Source organism: Grus americana, chromosome 2 (assembly GCF_028858705.1).
Source record: "Grus americana isolate bGruAme1 chromosome 2, bGruAme1.mat, whole genome shotgun sequence".
Taxonomy (NCBI): Eukaryota; Metazoa; Chordata; class Aves; order Gruiformes; family Gruidae; genus Grus; species Grus americana.
The window spans coordinates 116997964-117019096 of record NC_072853.1 but is presented as its reverse complement, the minus strand read 5'-3'; the positions used below and the strand labels follow the sequence as shown (position 1 = coordinate 117019096).

The window sequence follows — 21133 nt, the reverse complement described above, 5'->3', positions numbered from 1 at the left end:
ACTAGAAATGCCATACTGAGGCATGCTTAGATTAAATTGCTTGCTCAGAGCTGCTTTGGGAACTGTTAACGTACCTTGGTAGTACGTTAGCCTACCCATCTTTCCTGAGTAGTTCTACTTAGTGTTTATACTAACATTGCTGGCACAGTAACTCACTCTTCTGCGGTGGTCTGCCTTATCATGTTAACAGCGTGCTGAACACCTCTGAGATGAACGATGTTGTGCTATTCCTACAGCGTTGCTAGTCTTCAATTGCAAAAACTATCTACTTTCTATTTTTTTTCATCTCCTTGACTTACTAGCTGGTGTACAGCAGTTTCCTGTGGGCCCCGACATGCCTGTTTCCTTCTCAAGTGCCTTATTTCACATCTAACATTACCTTTTCTTCACGGCCTTTGGCTCCCAAAGCTTCCACCAGACCAATTTGCTCTATTTGTACAGCCTGTTGATCTCGCTCATTTTTTCAGATATATTTCTTCTCCTATACCCTAACAAAACTTCTGTCTGTGGTCAAGGTTAAGTTTCCACCAGAAATTGTTAGCTATACAAATAATACTTGCATACTGAACAACTTGTTTGACAGGAGCTCTTCTCTTTTTTTTCATTGTTGATACTAGGAAATGATTTGGTTCCCAGGAGGATAGATTATTTTCAACTTGGCCCTTTGCAATACAGTTGATTGCTGTACTGTGGATTAATTCCTAAGCCCCCAAATGAGATAATATCTGTGCTGTACAGTAATTAAAAATTGAGACTGGAAACCAGAGTTGATTTGAAATGAACTTGAAAAATAGGAGGTTTCTCCTGACAGAATGTGATGTATTAAGGAAAGACACTATCAGGAAATCACGATGGTTTCGCTGAGTCTATTGGCAATGCTGCATTTTAATGGGCAGCACGAATCACTGCAGTCTGACCTGATGCTTTCTTAGGATGGCCCTTAGTAAGGTGTCTTCTTCTATTACTGAAAAAAAAATGGATAAGGAAAAGTTAAAAAACAGGCAATAAGTAATCTCTTCCCTTTTCATTTCTTGTTCTGCCTCTAACAAGTGATTCTGCTTAGAAGCGATTTGCATAATAAGTGAATTAGGTGGCAAGGATGTCAGAAACAGAAATGCCCTTCAGGGGGGTGGCAGTGGGACTTCAAAGACCAGTACCAAACAAAAGTACTCAGGAAGAGTAAATACAACTGCAATGTGTTGAAGAACATGGGTATGAATGCAGTGGAGCAGATGGGTAAGTCTGCATCTGGAAAGCAGAAAGCATTTCAAGGTGAAAATATGGGTGACACACAGTGAAGGAGGAAACAAAAATAACCAAACTTTTTTCCCTGTTTGATTCTTTCTTACCTACTTCCCCACAATCCATTTCTTTCATTCATCTTTTTCCTGTTGGATACTTATTCCTGAAATTACAGTAGTATGTTTTCTTTACTTGCTGTCTTCCATCACATAAAGACAGCATTGTTTTTCTTTATTTAGACTTTGAGTTAATTGTTTTTGAAACTCTGTTTTTGTTTACTATACAATATGACTGGAGCCTCCTGAGGAAGGCTTGTTTAGTGGAGGGGAAAAAAAATATGTGTTCTTTGATTGTCTCCTTGGCTATCATTTGCATTTTTAAAAAAGTTTCCTATTGAATTAGTTTCAATAAGGTAACTTTCAATAAGGTAACTTTTAAGTTACCTTTTCTTTCTCTTTTTTATTAACTGTCTGGTGCTATCAGTGACTGATATGCACTGCATTTTTTTTTTCATGTTCTGCTTAAATAATCAATTGCTATCATCAGAGACTTTGCTTTTAAAAGGTGGTGACATAGTATATGGGATGCATTGATGAAAGTAATGTTGAATCTCTGCAAGAAATTTTAAAAGTTTCCACTGGAAATAATTGGCAGCTTCCCAAGCTACATAATTATAGGTCAGTCAGAGTGTATAATTAAAGTTAACAGTGAAGAAAATGATTGGAATAAAGCTTTCTGACAGATAATTTTTTTTTGTTCCTTTGGAGCAGACAAGTCTCCCCTCACCCCAGTTCCAATTTGCCCCTTTCCAGAACTACTTCAGCTTCATGTTCTTCTAATTTTAAAAATGAAATTGTAAGTTACCATTTAAAACAGACTTTATTCAGTGCAGACATCTTGAGATTTTTCTTAGTGGTAACTTGTAGCAGCATGCCTTCAAAACTTTCCTGAGGGTAAAAAGGGTCTGAGAAAAAACTCTTCCATGGAAATACTGTTATGCCACCATTTGTATTAGTATCTCCATTTATCGGTGGTTTGTCATTGATCTGTTTGGGGATTTGTGGTGCAAGACTGTTCAGATCCATTTTGTTTTCAAGATGCAATGAGGAGAGAGGTATAAATACATGAAACTGAAATATTTTGTATGCATGTGTGTTTGTAGGTGTGTATTCGTGTGCCTGATTTTATTGTTTTTATGCATGCACTTCAGTGATTGCTAATATTGATGTAAAAGAATGTTTACTTAATTTGATGTAAAGTGCAAGCTAAAGGAACCAAAATGGAGCGCTCTTTTTATTTGTAACCCAAAAAGAGAAATTAGATAGTTATTGCCCTGTGTTTAAATGTGCCATGTTTGTGCCTGGGATGCTTCTATAGAAACACTAGCTTTGCTGTCTTGATAAGTTGACCCATATATGCGCAGTCAATGTTCATTCAGGTGTTCTTGATAGCAGGCAGCAAAATCAAAGCTACTGCTCTACTTGTGAGTGGTCTGCCATTCATTTTGCATCTTGTCTAATTTAACAGTGTTTCCAGACAGAAAGAGAAGATGCCATTGGGTAAACTGAATTTATAGCAACTACACCTTAGCTTCTCATGCACTACCATTGAAACATTCCCTTATTTTACATTTTCCTCATAGTCATCTAACTGTAGTTATAACATTCAGCTGGAAGGAAGTGTAGGATTTTACTTAGAGGTTATTGTATTTCACAGTAAGTCAGCTGAGTCACAAAAGCCCTATACAATATTGTCTCTGGTGGGGTCCACATTTCTCATGCTAATGAATTTACTTTTGATGGCTGACAAGTTGGTGACTTGTCTATATTTTTCTTCTGCGCTTATGACCAGCCATATTCTAGCAGGTCTCACTGCTTCTTTGGGGTGAGATTCTGCCTTAAGAAGACATGCTGTGTCTCCTCGTTTTGTTTAAGCACAAGAGATTGGTGCTTCAGGCAGAAACTGCAAAACAGCTTAGCAGCTCAGTGTCTGAGCATTAGCTATCCACCTATTTGTACTCTCCCCAGCTGGCTACCCAAGTTTATGCCCAATTCTTTGCCATTTATTAGATTGGTAGGTTTTTCGTATGTTTAGGGAAAAGTAAGCGTTCCTTGGAAAGAGATCATTTTACTGTAGCCTGAAATTCAAGTCTCTCCTCTGTAGAAGAGAAGGTTTATCCTTTTTCCCCACTGATTTTTATCTATTTCATGCAAATATTTGTTAGATACTGAATGTAAAATTTTCAGTATAAAATACTGTTACCAGGGTGGGAAACCAGTGTTGAAATCCATGCTGAAAAGCTGGGCTTATTAATCCCTTGGTATGTTTTATGATGGCTCCGTTGCTACTATGTTTTTGTGAATGATGTGTAAGATATTTAGTGGTATGCCTCTAAATTTTCTGTTCTTGTATTTAAAACAAATTTTCAAAGTTTTAAAATGCTCCAAATCAAAACAATGTTTGGACTTTTGTTGAGCCAAGAGTTATTTTGATTACCTGAAAATTAAAAATGTAGCTGGTTTAGGGTCAGTAGTAGAAAATCCCCTTTTCCCTGCATCTGCTGAGCTGGAAAATCAGTTATTCACACAGCTGCGATGCAGAGACACTTCTTCCCCGGCAGCTACTTGAGTTGCTGCTTTTGGCGGGGGCAGGGTGGTGTGGTGTTGAGGAGGGAGTTCTTTTCCTTTTGAAGCCTTCAGAAGTCACAGTGGAGGAGCAGGTTCTGTTTGCAAGTGCTGGTGATGCAGGCAGGAAGATTGCTGGCATCCTGCAGAGGCCTTTCGGAACTTTAATGGGTTGAGTCACAGTCAGACTGTCTGCCGTATACTTCCTAACCCATGCAGTTGTGGTATAGGAGGCTGCCTACACATCCTTCCGTCAATTCACAAAGTCTCCTCATGCCTACTCATTCTACCCTGATCAGATATGAGTAGTCCAACATATAATTTCAGCATTTTCTGAAATAAAACTCAGCCTGATTTCTGCCGTGCCTTTTTTCTTTTTTCCCCCAGAAATGATAGGAAAAGGGATGTAAGTTATTTCTATTCTGCTAAAGGTAGAAAGAAGAGTGAGCTTTCTTATATGTGTCTTCCTGGTATGTCTCATGAAGGATGAGTTTTCCACATAAGACCTAATTGCCTAAGCCCAGTGGTTCCCAGCCTGATAATGTGTTCTTGCCTTCTCTTTTCTCTGTCAGTCTTTTCATTCTCTGTTCTTACCTTCCACTCAGATGTCTAGCTGTTCTTCTGCCTGTCTTTTGTTTTTTTCCCCAAATATCACTCAATGTCTCTGTTTCCATACCAACATACCAGGAAGTTGTGTGGTTTTGCTCCAAGATCCTCCATCACTGATAGCAGAATTGAGGTGGGTCCCCTACAGCAAAGAGGCAAAAGCCTGGAGTGGCTGGTTGCAGCATAAACACGAGTTCAGCAAGTACTGAGGAAGGAAGAGAATTGCAAGGGAGTCATGGCACCCTCCGTACAGCCCTGTGTGGTATGTGCTATGGGATACATACGACACTTACAGTCTTGCATATGTTCAGATCACTTCTTGCCATTCATAGCACACCTAAACTTTCCCATGTATATGGAAGCTGTTGGCTAAATGAGGTCCTGATCCAAAGGGCCCAGAAGTTGTTGCAAGTCTAGCTATTGTCTTCAGAAGGTTTTGAATCATACCATCAGTCGCAGCAGTAGCACAGAAAGATTTGGCTGGTTTTTGTGGAGCCATGATCCATCCACCTGCAAAGCTGAGATGTGTATACATGGGGAGAGAAGGCGACTAAGTTTTGGAGTCTCAGGTTTTCCCATTTACTCTCTGCCAGGAGCTTTTGTGAGGTTCTCTGGCTGCCAATCTCATTGATGTGCAATAAATGTTGATGCTTTTCTAATATATCCATACCACAACATATTAGGGCACTAGTAGGGCCTGTTTCACATTATGAAAGAAAAGAAAATTCAAAAACTTGCTATATTCTGCAGGTACTGCAGTTTCCTGCCTTCCTCCACTGCCACAGGTGAGCAAGGAGAGGATTGCAGGGAAAGCATTGCCTTCTTACATTTGTGTGGGACACAGAGGGAGAAGGAATACCTGGCCCGTGGTTTTCAAATTAGACCAGGTCAACACCAAATCACTTCCCCCTGCCTGTGGGTAGTGAAGAGTACATCCTGGTGCTGCTTCTGAAGATGACATGGCAGCTGGGCCTTCTCATCTTGGGTCTCACCACCATGCTTTACAGGGATTTAGTTGGTTCTGCCAGGAGTGGCAAAGAAAGGAAGAAGATATTTCAAGATAAACCACTGTGTATTTAGCTTTTTCCTGTTAGCAGCTCTCCCCAGGAGCAGCAGGTTACAGTGCAATTCTCACACGATGGGCTGGTTAGCCCCCAGGTGTTTATTCGTAGTTGTGCATGACAAAGCACATATTGGACTCCTAGCGTCTGATCCTTAACGTGGTCCTATAATTAGATGTCCCTGCAATAAGGCACGGCTTTGTGTCTGTGTTTCTCCTATCAGTGGCTCCTTTCTTTTTCTTCTTTGGTGTCTGTAGTAGGTCTCAGGTCTTCTCTCAAATCTAGGCTTAAATTGCAATTCTGGCGCCTTCCCGAGGAAGGCAGACATAACTGTTGCTTTATTTTTGTTTTGCTGTGAGGAATTTCTGTAAGGTGTCAGGAATGTGAAGGAACACTGAGATAGGAGAGAAGGGAAGCATGGGAAATTGGAAATAAAATAATGAAGATAAAAAGACAGGTTAGAGGGGACAGTGCTGAGTGAAGGGTCTTGGAAGAACACTGATGCTAATGTTGAGGCAAATGACAAGCTGCCTTAGGAAGAAAGCAAAATTGTTGAAGAGGGTGAATGGAAATCGAGTCTGTCTGCAGTAGAGTCCCTCATCCTTCTCAGGTAGTATTCATTTTAGGACTTGCTTCCTAGAGTTACTTAAAGCATCTAAATGAAAAGGGAATGGTGAAGTCTACCATATGTGATAAGGAGGCTTAGGAAAAGGAAAAGTAGTGTCAAGAAAAGAAAGAGCATCACTGCAACTTTTGGATATTAAAATACTGTGTGACTTTTCATTTTGGGTCTAAGGAGGTTTTTACCATCTTTACTAACCAACTCTCTGAACCTCTTGCTATATTAACCTACAGCAGCCTGCTAGAAAACTTGGTATCTATTAACATAGGATCATTTTAGATAGTACTACAAAATAAGTCTGAGGAAATGCTCCTTTTTAATAGAGCAGCAGTGCTTCTTGAACTATCTGCTATGGGAGTTGTTATCAGTTTTGATGCAGCTATAGTGGGTCTTGTCTTTCATTTCTGTATTTACTTCCTAATCATAATGAATCTCTATTCTGTTGCCAAGTTCTGAGGTTGGTTCATGAATCTGAGAATTACATCTGCAGTTGCTGTGGGCAGTATACTTTGAGCCAATTTAATCTTTAATGTGAGGGATTAAGGGATTGGCTAAATTGATATTCCTTCCCAGTGAAGGAGGAATATGTCTGTCTGGTGGTTTCATCCTCCTGGATTTTGATGAGGAAGCTTTTGAATATACCTGTCTTCAAAACTTTGCCTTTTGTCAGTCATTAACTCTTAGTTGCACATATAAGCTTCGTTATTTAGGCTGATGCAGATTTTCAAGCCCATCATAGTCAAATGTGGAAAATTCTTAATTTAGTCTACTGCCTCCCTGAGGGTCTGTTTTGTGCTCCTGAGGTAGTGATGGACTTGAATAATTCAATGGAAGATCATAAAGGAACACTGCCATAAAGTCAGAAAATCTTTTGATTTTGGTTTGGTGGTGGGTTTTTTGGTTTTGTTTGGAGTTTGGTTGGGTTTAGTTTGTTTTTTTATTTACTACTGGAGATTTTGCATTATTCTTCTGTGATCTTGGCATGACGCTTGCATTTATTTTATGTTGTTGTCCATGCTGTTGGTAGCATATCTTGTAAAGGCAGGTGAGCCTTCTTTGGATGATGCTGAGCACCATTGGTTATAACACCAGGGAAAGTACAAAAGATCTTGCACTTAAAAACAACAACTTAATGTATTCTCTAAGGAGGAGTATTCCTTCCTGTATCTCTCTAAATGCCTTGTTGGACACTTGGATGTTGGAGGGCTGCCTTCCACTTCTTGAAAAGACTTTTGGCTTCAGAGGAAACAGGGTACTTCAGGCAATTCATATGGCAAAATCCCAGAAGAAATTCAGCTCTCACCAGTAGCTGACCAATACTGCCTGAAATGTCTACCTTGAGAAACACAATCAAGCCCTCATTTCTCTTTCTGATCACTCATTGGTTTTGTTTGGCAATTGGGAAATGTTTCTCTTCCGTTTACAGCAGGAATTTGTAAATAAGAGGGGATATATATATAGAGAGAGTAGGTAATTTAAAAATAGTAAAAACTGTATAGATCTGTATTCTGCTACATATACTATCAAATTCCCATGCCTTAACAGGCTACAGTTTCATCTGTAGAAATGTCAAGAAAATGGATAACACTGGTTTCCTAAAAATTTCACCTCCTTGCATTTTTAAAAACATTTTTAAACCTCTTCCTTTCTCCTCTTCTGCTAGTCATTTCATCTCATTCTTCTTGTGATATAATTTTGTTCTTATTCTATGCTTCTCTCACTTTCTCTTTTTTCCTTCCTTTTTCTGAGCTGTAGTTTTAGTGGGGGTTTTTTGTCGTTGTTTTATTTTTTTTAAGGAACAATCTACTTTTTTAAAAAAACAAACACAACTCTCTCTCCTGTCCTGCTTGTCAACGTCATTTCATCACTCAAACTTTTCTTGGCTGCCCTCTCTTGGTAATTTTTTTTCCTTTTCTTTTTCTTGAGATTTTTGTCTGGATTTTTTGCTTTTCCCTAAAGAAAAAAGTATGTTGTTGTTGAGTGTTACACATCATGGTGGTTTTCTGCTTTGCCTCATGGTAATGGGCAGTATTGGTCGAAGGAACAGAGGAAGAGAAGAGGTTCTGCAGCATTAGTACTCCCGTACTGTGAGCTGGTTTTGAGTTTTGTCTGTATAATATCTAATGTATTAGAAGCCACATTTCCATGTTGGACCTTCCCAATTGTGTAGCTCTGCAAGGACTGAAGAAAGGAAAAACTGGCAGAAGTAGATTCCTAATAGTAAAGTAAATGGCAGCCAAGCAGACCAGAGTCGAGGTAAGACTGAAAGAAGGCGGAATATGGGCCAGCAGCGTGCCCAGGTGGCCAAGAAGGCCAACAGCATCCTGGCTTGTATCAGCAATAGTGTGGCCAGCAGGACTAGGGAAGTGATCGTCCCCCTGTACTCAGCACTGGTGAGGCCGCACCTTGAGTACTGTGTTCAGTTTCGGGCCCCTCACTACAAGAAGGACATTGAGGTGCTGGAGCGTGTCCAAAGAAGGGCAACAAAGCTGGTGAAGGGTCTAGAGCACAAGTCTTATGAGGAGCAGCTGAGGGAACTGGGGTTGTTTAGCCTGGAGAAAAGGAGGCTGAGGGGAGACCTTATCCCTCGTTACAACTCCCTGAAAGGAGGTTGTAGCCAGGTGGGTGTTGGTCTCTTCTCCCAAGTAACAAGTGATAGGACAAGAGGAAGCAGCCTCCAGTTGTGCCAGGGGAGGTTTAGATTGGATGTTAGGAGAAATTTCTTCACCGAAAGGGTTGTCAAGCCTTGGAACAGGCTGCCCAGGGAAGTGATTGAGTCACCATCCCTGGAGGTCTTTAAAACATGTGTAGATGTGCTGCTTAGGGACATGGTTTAGTGGTGGACTTGGCAGTGCTAGGTTAATGGTTGGACTTGATGATCTTAAGGGTCTTTTCCAACCTAAATGATTCTGTGATTCTATGGTGCCAACAGTTCTCCTGCAATGTCCGTGGTTTCTGCCTTTAAATATTTGTTTCCCCCAACCAAAATTTAACCACTGTACCTGCTTCTTGTGAAATGTCTGGTGGATCTGCAACTTGCTGTGAATTTGTGAGGGGGAGGAGGAAGATAATAGGGTGCAGCCACTTCGTGAGCATTAATGATAGACCTCCACTTGAATGAAGGTTGTGTGGGCTTCATGACTTCCTCACTACTTTCCTTTCCTTGGTAAAATAACTGTTGTGATAGAAACATGAATCAAGCCAGCTTCAAGTATGCTCTGTAGACATATAGAAGTATTTTCAGTCTAGAGCTGTGTGTTATGTTTCTTTCCCTCTTATTGTTTTCAAGGGTTTATGAAGTAAACATGTCCATTCCCTGCTTATTTCTCCTCCATAACCAGAGTGATAAAGGAAATAACATTAAAATCATACCCTTATCAGCTGTATTTATAGCATTTTACTTTGGAACAGGATATGAGTTGCGAAGTCGTGAAAAGAGTATTACAAATATAATAATGAATGTTGTAAATCTGTTGCCAAGATTAGGAATGATTTCTCTGTGGGTATTTATAAGAACTTCTTTTTTTTTTTTTTTCTTTCCCTTTTTACCATCGCTGTTTCTTACAGAAGATCTGTATCTGTCAAATTTGCCTCTAGATATTTAGATGTAGTAAAGGGCCTTCCATCTTCCTTTCTTACAGAAATGTAGCATGTCAGCCCTGCCTTATTTTGCACTGCAAATGCTAAAAGATGATGCTTGCAGAGAGTGTGTCTGAGGATCATTTGAAGGCTGCTTTACATATTGATTACTCAAATTGCCATTTAATTTGCTGTATAGCAATACACAGTGCCTTAACTATTTCTCTGGCATTCTTATTGATTGCTGTAATTCTGCCTTACATTATATGCATATATGGTGTCACCATTAAATATTTATGTGCTCATGAAATGTTAATATGTCAGGTTAATGTGAAACTCAACAAAATGCATTTGCCAGAAGCGAGCAGGAATGCTGATCTGAGTGCTTCCCTTCCCCTCCCCCTTACCCTTTCATTTTGCCTCTCCATTGATTTTATTACCACTGTTTCTCTGCTGTATCTAAATCTGTGTCAAAGCAGCCCCGTGCTCCAGTATGCAGATTTTATGTTTTATTATGCGAGAGATAAAACACAGTAATAATAAAACAAGAGAAGTGATCTCAGGGAGGTGTTGAGACACAGCTTTACATTGCTCTTGTGCTACGCTATCATCAGTCCTGCATTTGGGTATGGAAATACAGCTCTGTCCTCCATGAAAGAGACTGAAGCAGTATGACTCATCCAGAATGCAAAGTCATATTCACATGTTCCTCAAACAGTGGCTGCAGCAACGTAAAACAAAAATTGCAGGGATGTTTCTTTGATTTGGTACAGCTGTTATCCAGAGATGACATGGAACAATTAGATGTAATTTAAGCTGAAAATTTTAGAAGGAAAGTAACTCCTCTTGGCAGACTGGTGAACACGATTTGGACACTGTCCTGTTGGAAAAGCCCAGTAAAAATGTATAGGGGTCAAATATTTATCATACTCCTAATGACTTTCTAAGCTTTGGTGGGAAGTCTAGGCAATTTTAAAAAACCCACAATACTGGAAAAAAAAAAGTGATCATCCACTCTCATAACACAGAGAGCAACCATCCTTTTACATGCCTGGGTGATGGGTTGGGAGCAGAGTATCAGCTGGAGGCTGCCCTTTGTACAGTAGGACTAAAATAGATGCTTGGTGAAGAGTCTTTGGCATGCTATGTGAAACATGTAACTTTCCTGCTTGCTTCTGGGTTCTCATTCTTTTCCCACTTTTGCCTTTAACTGCTTCACAGAGCAAGCTTCTGCACGTGAGAGAGAATGAAACAGTCACAACTAAGATCTAGGGAGGGAGGGAAAGGTTTTGCTGACATCCAGCGTTGCATTGGTTGTCTCCTCCACCACACTGTTTTGAGTGAAGCTCCAGCCCTGGAGCCTTTTGTAAAGCATTCTTTGCTGCCAAAATTGAAAGATTTAAAACAAACAAAAGCCAAACAAAAAAAAACAACCACTGAAAAAGCCAAAGAAACGAAAAACATGATGAAGATGGGAGCTAAGGAGACAGGAGGAATGCAAAGCAGAGCGCAACGTGCAAACACCTGTTTCTGAAGAAAATTTAGAGAGCCTCTGAGGTTCTCTGGTGCTTGGCAAAATCTCTTACCTTTGAAATTCATTTTCTTCCTCTCTCCTTTGCCCCCAGGCTATGCAGCAGCTGCTTAGGATGTGTTTTGTTTCTTTTTTTAAAGCTGGTGGCAAAGTTTGTTACTACAAAGACAATTTTTACTGCAACTCTGTTTTGACCATTTTTTTTTTTATTTCCCCCGCCCCTATTTTACTCTCTTTTCAGACTTACAGCTTCAATGAAATCTGTAGTATTTTTATAACCGATTTTTTCATCTGTAGTGAAATAATGTGTCTGATATGGGAGAGTTTAATAGGTATAAAAATGTCCAAGGAATTGTTTTCTTTCATTTATTTTGCAGTGTCACTCAACAGAGAGTATAAAGGCTCTCCTTGAGTCGTTTTTGCAGCATTCATAGACTTGATGCAAGAGTGATCCCTGAAATGTTTTGCACGCAAGCACAAGTCTCTTCCATAATAGAGAAAATGCACACATGTTCTTCCTTTGTGGACTTCAGTTTGATTTTTTGACAATTGGACCTTTTTTGGAGCTTGAATCCAAAATGCAATTTTGGTCCCACTTTTATTTATTTTATAGTTCTTTCTAGGTGTGTTCATGTCTATAAATTGTTCTATCTAATTTCCTTTAACTGACAAATTTGAATTGAAACTCACTTTTTCTCTTTGGCTTCTACTGCAGTTTCTCCAAGCCAGGGGCAGTGCAGAACAGCAACAGTGCATAGGAATGGTAAAGCTTCCCAGTTGGTCATGGAGCAGGACTGTGTCTGGGTTGCTGACTGCCTCAGACATAGGTCATTTAGCTGGAGAGAGGGCTAAAGTTTATGAAAACAGAGCCTCTGCGTACAGTTTCCTAAACTCGGCCTGGTATATCTTGTAAGTGTTGGATGTGGTGGACAGTACTTCAACTCACTGGTTCTTCAGACTGATTATTTTCCATTTTGATTCCTTCTTCAGATTGTCCTGGAGAACAGCAGTCGAGAAGACAAGCATGAGTGCCCATTTGGCCGAAGTAGCATTGAGCTGACAAAGATGCTGTGTGAAATACTGAAAGTAGGAGAGCTACGTAAGTTGACCTGTTTGTTTGACCTTTAAGAACCATGGAGTGAGTTCAGTGATACCTAAAATCTGTCTCAATGCAAGAATTTTCTTCTGAAAATCATTTCTCTTTATGGTTACATATTGCGACTATGCCTATTTTTCTGTGTCTCTTATTAATTTGTGGACATACCAGGGATGAGAGTGAAGTAGGGGAAATAGAGAGACTGTCTATATGAAACAGGGCAGTTGCATCATTTCCAGAGGGGTCAGTTAATTTCCCGTCGGGTGATTTGGTGTAGTAGACTTAACGGTCTTACCATTCCCCAGGCTTGTCCATAGGTTGTTTTTATATGAGTATCATAGTCATTCTTTGTGGGATTGCTCATCTAAACTGATGCATCCCGATTTCTCTTAGATATCTAAAGCTCTATTTAAATACCAGATGATATATGTATCATTTTCTTTAACAGTGTGATATGAAATATTGTATTTTAATACAGAGTAAACAAGCTGTCTTTGGCTTCAGTTACAGTCCCTGACAAATTGTTAGATACTATCAAACGGAAGAGCATGTCTGTATCTTCATTAGTCTAGAGTGTTGGTGTTTAACTCTATCAATGTATATAAACTTCAGTTACCCATCAATAATGTTTTGGATCCAGCTGCAGTCTGTTTTGGCAAGCACTGCCACGAGCTTCATTTTCTTCTTGCACAAGCAGGGGGCACAACTGAGATGCTTTGTTTCCTTCAGAGACATTTTCTTCCTTTTGAATTTTTTCCCTAATAAATGATTTTTCTTTTACCTCTACACTCAAGTCTATGAAATGTAATGAGAGAAGAGCAATATAAAAGGCAGCAAGAAAGCCTATAGGTATCATTCGTTCTTGTTCCTACTAGCTCTGCAATAGACATGAAAAGAAAAGCTGTGTTTTAAAAGTATGATTTGACGTTAATACATCTAAAGGTTTTAAATGTGGTGTCTTGAGGGAATTTGTTGACCTGAGGAAAGCTCTATGTCTGTGCAGTGGGCCAGGATAAAACCTGCGCATTGCTTGCAGCCTCCAAATTTACACTGAATATTTGACAGACCCGGACGAATGATAGGATGTTTACTTTTGAATACCATCCTAAGTAAACCAGAGTTATTAAGGAACGCACTCACTACGTCTATAAATATACAGTTTAGCAACTATTTTAGATGTATGGTAATGTGTTGTGTAAGGTTCAGACTGTAGGAGATAGGTGTCCCTTAAAATACCTCAAACTGCAGAAGTAAGGTTATCTAATGCCAAATCATGCATGATAGGTCTGTCTGAATTTTTCTGCTGGTAAATGTAGGAGGGACGTATCATCTCAACAAAGCTGTGGACCTATATGAGTTAAGTGTTAAAGATCAATTTTATTTTTACAAATGCACAGAAAAATATCTGAAATCCAAAGTACGGCTTTGTACAGGGTGGTTTTCTGTATATCCCATCACTCCATGGGACTTGCACTGCACTTTTCTTCTAAGAAGGGTGATTGATCTAGAGGTTAGCCAGGTGTCTCAGACTTCTTCCTTGCTGTGTCATAAGAAGTCATTCAATAGATAAACCTAATTTTTTTTTCAACAGACGTGTTTGTTGTCCACATGCAGGGGGCTATTAGTATGTAGATGATTTGCCATGTATAGTATTGTTTGTTCCAATTGCTTCTGACTTCTGCAGATAGCTCCTTTCTTGTTTTAACTTTTTCATTATCTGGTCTTCTAAAATAGGCACTGTGAATAAAAAAAGAGGATTTGGGGTGGGGGCTCAGTTACCATCTGAAGAAAATATGAAAGAAAAGATCCCTCTGCTATCTTAGCTTTAGAAAACAATGAATTGTCATATTTTGGGGAGGTTTTTGGTTGGTGTTTGGTTTTAGTTTTTGGTTTTGGGGTTTTTTTGTTAAGAGTAGCCGTATGGTTTGGAAATGTAGGGTTAGAAAGAAAACTGAAGAATTCTCCAGGGATAGCTCTGGTGAAGGGATGTTACCTTTTAATGTTCTAAAGCCACTTGCTTTGGTGTTATTGAAGCTGCAGGTCACTGGGATGCTAGGTGTGCTGGTTCGCAGCAGGCTCCCGTGGCGTTCTTTCATAGGCGTGTGATGTTGTGCAGAGACGATTTGATGCTGAGGAGAAACGTATTGGTGCTTCTCTTGACAGAAGCCAGATGTAGCATGACTGACTTCTGTAAAGTCATGCTAATATACACCCACAGAGCATCTGTCTCTGGATGCGGCAATAAGATTGCGTCGTAGCCTTATATTCACAGGGGACAGAGCTAAGGTTACCTCTAACTCATCTTGACGATTCACCTGTTCACCAGTATGTTTTCTTAATGGTTTTGTTTATGTGGAACTCTAATTGTCATTTTAAAAGGCTGTAATAAAATACACCTTTAAAATAATGTACAGAAAGCAGATTTCTTGAAAATGGCTGTCACAGATGCGCATCTTTAATGACCTGTGATCAGTTGTAGATTTTGTTGAGAAGTACAAACTAGAACTGACATCTTAGGAAAATGTACATTCAGGTTTATTCTTCGCTTGAAAATAAATACTGTATCACTGAATAGGCTTGGACATCTTAAAAATCAGTCGTTAGAGTTCAGGGCAAAGGTGTCACTGGTAGTTTTTGTGTGTTAGGTTTCAAAATATGTATTTAGGCTGCCAGTGTTTCTTCAGGAATTTAAAACTAGTCATTATTGTATTGGAAAATATAACTTTTTTCCTAACAGTTTCTGAATTGTATAATTTAAAAGCCACAATAAATTACCTTTTGCTCATGAAATATTCAGCAGTAGAAACTTTCTTAAAGTGCAGAGTAGATAAAAGCTGCTAGACTGTCCATTATTTATGAAGAGCACTTTAATGCTGATTATATTCCCCTTGCTCCACTGTATTAAATACCTTCAGGCAACAAGAAGACATCTTACCGTTTCTTTTTGGTCCTTTGAAGCACACACACACAACCCCAGCAAGGACTCACAAGAAAGTTTTAAAGTCATGCCACTTCTCCTGCTTTTGTATTTCCCCAAATCCGGGTACTGGACTTTTTAATTCTTTGAATTTGGTTTCAAAATGCTCATGACTTGGAAATTAATCTCTTCTTCAGCAAAGCATTTAAGCGTATGTTTAAATCTTGTGTAAGTAGTCAAGTGCAAGCTGTGAGTTGAGCATATGGTAACTGCTTTACAGAGGTGGACTGCGGAGTACAGGAACTAAAACTTAAGAGAAAGGTTGGTGTAGTGTTTAAGTAACATGGAAGTTAGAATGAAGCATGTCTATAAGCCTCTTCAGTGAAATCTCTGAATCAGGAACGAGTGCAATATTTGACTATAAATCTTTAAATCTTATGCTGCTGGTGCTGTTTAAAAAGGCATTGAAAAGAATGGTTTTGCTAAGTACTTGCCAAGGCACTCCTCTTGGCAAACACTATGGTAATTCTGATTTTTCCAGTAATAGTTTCTTTTGTATATCTTGACTAACAAGATGATTTGCTTCTCATCCTCGGTGTCTTGGGGCTGACATCAGCCAGTAACACGTACCCCAGTGAGCAATTCTCCTCCCCCTGTAGGGTAGGACACTTTGACATTCCACATTCCCAGTACACTGACAAGTTTACAAAGAGCAGAAAAGATCAGGCCATTCATATTTCCTCCTCAGCAGCTATGAAAGCTAAGGTAGCCTTTATCGTCCCTCTTCCTTCCAGTTTCAGCACATGATATGTAGGACTACCCACGTAACAGGCTCCTGGCTTTGCTGGAATGCAGTAATGTTGCAGATAAATATAAAAATTAAAAACAAGATCAAAAAGACCTTCCAGAACTGGAATTAGTCAATTTAATGGGAAATTTGGAGTTCATTAAAACTTAGTATTTGTCATAAGTGAGAATTTGAGTGCTCAGCATTTTGCATAAGTAGCCCTAATCCTTTCTGATCTGTGCCTACAATGTCCAGTTCTCTGTAACTCTGCTCAGCATGTGACACTGTTCCTACCCTCAAAACTCATTCAGGCTCTCAGTCCTGGTGGAAAGTGGTGCTTGACTGGGTTACCTGATTTATGCAGAACTGGTACAGCTTCCCAGGCTTCTTTCCTTATTTCCATACAGGTTTGACTTGAAATTGTTTAGCGTTGAAGCTGGGGAGGGGGTTTGTAGCTGATAGAGGAACGATAAATTAATGCTGTGTGCACTGGGGAAAGACAGTGCTATCAACGGAGCAGTAGTCTAAAGATGTTCATAAGCCAGTATCATTGCATGCCTGAAGTTATTCTGTAGTTAAGGCATGTCAGACTTAAAGTATTTTTCAGTGTATTTTTGAGCAGAACACAGATGTTCAACTGCCAGTGTTCCTACTTGATTGTTTTGATGGGTGGTGTTTAGGGCCTTTTGCAAAAATCTGCACTCAAGCTTTATGACAGACCACAGGGGTATACACCACATGTCAGATATATGTGTTGTCCTAAAGCTTCTATCGGATAAACAACTTTTTCACTGGGTTTTATTGCTTTTCTGTTGTGGGGAATTTGTCATGAGGTTTTATTAGACTTGATTAATTTATGGGATTTTTTTCTTGAAAGAGAAGATCTAAATGCCAATGTATTATAATGCCCTTGATGCTGTTTGTACATGTTCTTGCTATAGATTTCTCATTGCAATTATTGCCCAGGTTGCAGAATAGAAGTGGTCTAGAAATTCTTACTTTATTGTCCCTTTATCAAATAGAACGTGCTGGGCATTGGAAAGTATACAGTGATATTCATGGCTGTGCCCGCTGAGATGAAGGTAATCAAATCTCATGCTTCAAGGAGTAAGCTGATTGCTGCAAGGGTCAGGAAGCACTTTTTCCTCTTTGCACAATTTTTCCTCTGTATTGCACAATCCATAGTGTGCAGTGTAGTTTGTTTCTGTTGGTCTTTCCCTGAAAGCATATTGGTCACTGCAGGATCAGCATTCCAGACCTCAGGGCTCACCTGGTTTGATTTTCCTTTTGCTACAGCAAATTCAATATTTTTATAACTGAATGTCATATTTTACAATTTTTTCCCCTTGCTTGAAAGCTAATTGCCTTTTCACCCTCCTCTTCCTCCTCCTCCTCCTCTTAAACTTAAATAGAATAAAGCCCCAGAAGTAGTAAATAAAATTAGATAAGGGAATTTTTACTTTTCTCACATGTCTTCTTGCAATTTCATTTTCTGGAGACTGAAGCATTTTACGAGTCAGGAAGTGTTTGTTAGGAAGTTAAAAAACTTATGGCCAAAAAGATAGTGAAAGGTAGCAATTTTCTGTTTCTTCCTGAACTTTCTTCCTAGCTTTAGAATATAATAAAATAATTAAAAGGAAATTCTGACCTCCTTTGTCTTAGTTTTTTACTGCATTCATACTTACATATCCATCTTTTTATCCTCTTGCCCAAACTGTCACCACATCAGATAATTCCCAGTCACAGCAAAAATTAAGCAGATCTTGAGTGAAGGCTAGAAGATAAGCAACATTTGAAAACAATTTCACCAGCAGTGAAGGGGAAAAAAATATCTAAAATAATCCATATTGATCTTGAGTTTTAAGGGTTCCTTTGGAAACATTACTCGCAAATTAACCATTCCTGACTATAGGGACATTAAATATGTTTGTCCTTCTTGAGGCAAAGCTAATAACTTGCTAAGTAGTCTAAATTGTACTTTTCTTTTGTATGATAGCAGAATCTTTATTGAACAGTCCTCTCTTCCTGTTTGCTGGCACAGTCCCGCAGGAGAGACAGAATGAAACTTTCTAGGGAGATGCTAATTTTTTTGCAGTTAACCCCTTCTTGCTCTAAAAAGTCCCAATCTCTCCATGCTTATGGCAAACTGAGAAGTCTGTACAAAATATGTACTGTAATCTATAAGCATACGAGCAACAGAGCTGCAGACACCTTTTGAGCAAGATGTTTCATTTTTAGCTGACTGACAGTGAGACCGATTTTGGAATGTAATTTTCCACACATGGTGCTGTTGGCTTCTGGGTCAGTTAGCTGGACACCCTGGTCTGTCTAGTATCCTCTTGTGGGTTTTTCTATTGTCTACAGCCATATGTCTGTTCTTTGATCTCTTTGGAGCACGGATCACAACTTGTTTTATATGCGCGAAGTGCTTAACCTTATTGTGTACTGGGTGCAGGATTCTGTAGCTTCTTTAAAATTACCTTTACTCAATTTTCAATATTATTAATAATAATAAAATGCACGGTGTGTGTGTGGGAACTCAAAAAACACTTAAGGGCAAGAAAGAGATGTGGATGTAAGGGATTTTTTTAGAAATTGATTAATGTATCCAGAAGACAGCAGAGGTAACTTGATTAAGCATGAAGAGCTCTTTCATCTGGTAATGAAAGAGATGGCAAGAATCAAGGCCTAGAAGTTAAAGCCTGATAGATTCAAACTGGGCATAAGGTATAGGCATTAGCTGTGAGGGTGCTGAACTAGGGAACTACCAGAAGAGAAAGCTGAAGAATGATGAGAGAAGGAAAAAAACCCACAACATGATGTTGATTTCCTGTGATTACTGGAAGCTATAGCTTTGGCAAATTTGATGGTGTGGTAGAATAACAGCTGTAACTTGTTCTAATGTGGTTACTGGAACCCAATTCTAGGATTTTTTTTTTTAAATTTTTTTTATAGGAACTGCATATGGACAATGTAGTAACTTAAAAGTCTAGGCAGATGTGACGGCAAACAAGAAATAGTAAAATATTTTGGATTATTGCCATAGGAATAAATTGCCATACATTAAAATATTTTGGATTATTGCCATAGGAAAAGGTATGGCTAAAATAAAAGCTTCAAAATATCTCCCATTTTGAAAACCCTGCATCTCTTCTGAGCGTGGAGAACTTTGTTAGCTGTTCATCCTGTGTGTTCCGTGGCACTTACTGGTTTTAAAAGACGTGTAAATGTGGTGCTTAGAGACATGGTTTAGTGGTGGACCTGGCAGTGCTAGGTTAACAGCTGTACTTGACGATCTTAAGGGTCTTTTCCAACCTAAACGATTCTGTGATTCTAATGGTGTATGCCTTGAAGAAGGAAGCAACAGGCAAAATCTTATAACAAAATTCAGGCTTTTAAAGTTCACTTGCAAACCTGCAGAAAGAAGGACAACTGAGATGTAGTTTATTGCTTATCTGGAACATTTCCTGTACATTTTAAGGGTTGGTCATAGTTCAGGGACAGTTTAATGCTGAGCAGATTGAAATTAGGAGAAAAATTGTCTTGGAATCCATTCTGGATCTTCTTATTTCACTTCTGTGTTAATATTTTATAAATACAGATTTATTAAAAGTAGCCAAAGTCTCTTGTATTTTGCAGCAAGCTGTGCTTCAAATCTGCAGTAAGCTCTTAAGGTTTCACAGCACTGCTGTGCAGCAGACTGGAAATTTTGCAGCTGCTCCTTTCAAAAGAGGCATGGAGTTGCTTAATGAATTGCACACAGAATTGAACAATGTATAGAACCCCAATGTTGTTTTAATGGCAACTTTCAGTGTATTTTAATGTTGCTTTGTATATTCCAGAAATGTTTGGGTTGGCAAAGCTAAAGGATTTTCAGGGTGGAAGTAAGACATGTTGTAGATGAAGAGATGCACTTGAGATTTTGATATCTGGAAAAATCAGAATGATTTTGGGGTTTGAGGACAGTTGCATTAGCAGGATGTCTGCAGAAATGAGAATGGCGAGAGTGTTTTCTCAAAGAGTTGATGAAAACAACAATGAAAACAGAGTAATGAGAGCCTGAGATCTTAATAGATTTTCTTTAAATTATTTGTCATTCACGAGCTGTATTTAATTGTAAAACATGATCAAACTGCCCTTAGTGTACTTTGTTGTAAATCTTTACCAGTCACGCTCTGTCTTTGCAAGTAAAATAACAGTAATGGTGAGTAACCTGAATGGCTGGACCTGTGCTGTAAAACCAACACAGATTTTTAACGTTGGGTTACTGATGTTATGTACGTGTCAAAATACCATCCATCACTTTCATTTCTGTTGAAATGCTTGCTAATGAAAAGCTTAAGAAAATTAGCTTCTAACAATTAAACTTCACTTGCCCTTCTTGAAGAAGCGTAGATTAGCTGGAACTGTGACAGGAGAAAGCTGTAGACCCTCAGGCCTCTTACAGACCTTAGAGATGTTCACATTTAGCGAGAACTTTTAATAGTGCTGGCTAAGTAAAATAAAAACAGGAGTCTGCGGGGGTAGATTTTGCTGTGTTCCATGAAGAAGAATTCAAAAAGTGAGTACAGCCACTCTTGAAACTGCCCTTTCAGCGTTACTTCTTTGCTCCTCCTGTGGCAGTCTCTATTCCTGGATTAGCAGAATCTTTGCATAAATGTTTAAATGTTGTGAATGCATTTTTGCAGCATATTTCTTTGTATGTGACAAGGAATTTAATTTCTTGTTTAATAACATTTCTGGTCTTTGTGCTGAAGTTTCACCATGGCTATCTTTTGTGAATTGAAAAATAACTTCAGTGTGATTTTTAAATATAAAGCTTAAATACCTGCGAGTAAGGGAGAGGAAAGTAGATTCTTAATGTTGGGAGGGGAATTCCAGAAAGCCTGGAGAATTGGCTTACGGCATTAAAACAACAGCAAATGTGGTGTAGTGTCGCGGGGTTGGAGCCAGGAGGTGAAATCGTGACCTCCTAGAAAACTTTACATTAGGATCTTACACCCCCCCTATAGGGCATTGGGAACACAAGTGTTGGCACGCCTGGTCTGTTCTTTGGCTAGCATAGCTG

General features: G+C 39.1%; 1 protein-coding gene across 7 annotated transcripts in view; it reads left to right on the top strand.

The window, feature by feature from the left end:
* ELMO1 (engulfment and cell motility 1) overlaps nucleotides 1-21133 on the top strand; it is a 310115-nt gene that overhangs the window by 147009 nt on the left and 141973 nt on the right. For all 7 annotated transcript variants that reach the window (XM_054817203.1, XM_054817196.1, XM_054817197.1 and 4 more), the window contains one exon: nucleotides 12256-12364. In XM_054817203.1, the coding sequence (XP_054673178.1) occupies nucleotides 12256-12364 (109 nt within the window). The remainder of the gene's footprint in view (nucleotides 1-12255; nucleotides 12365-21133) is intronic.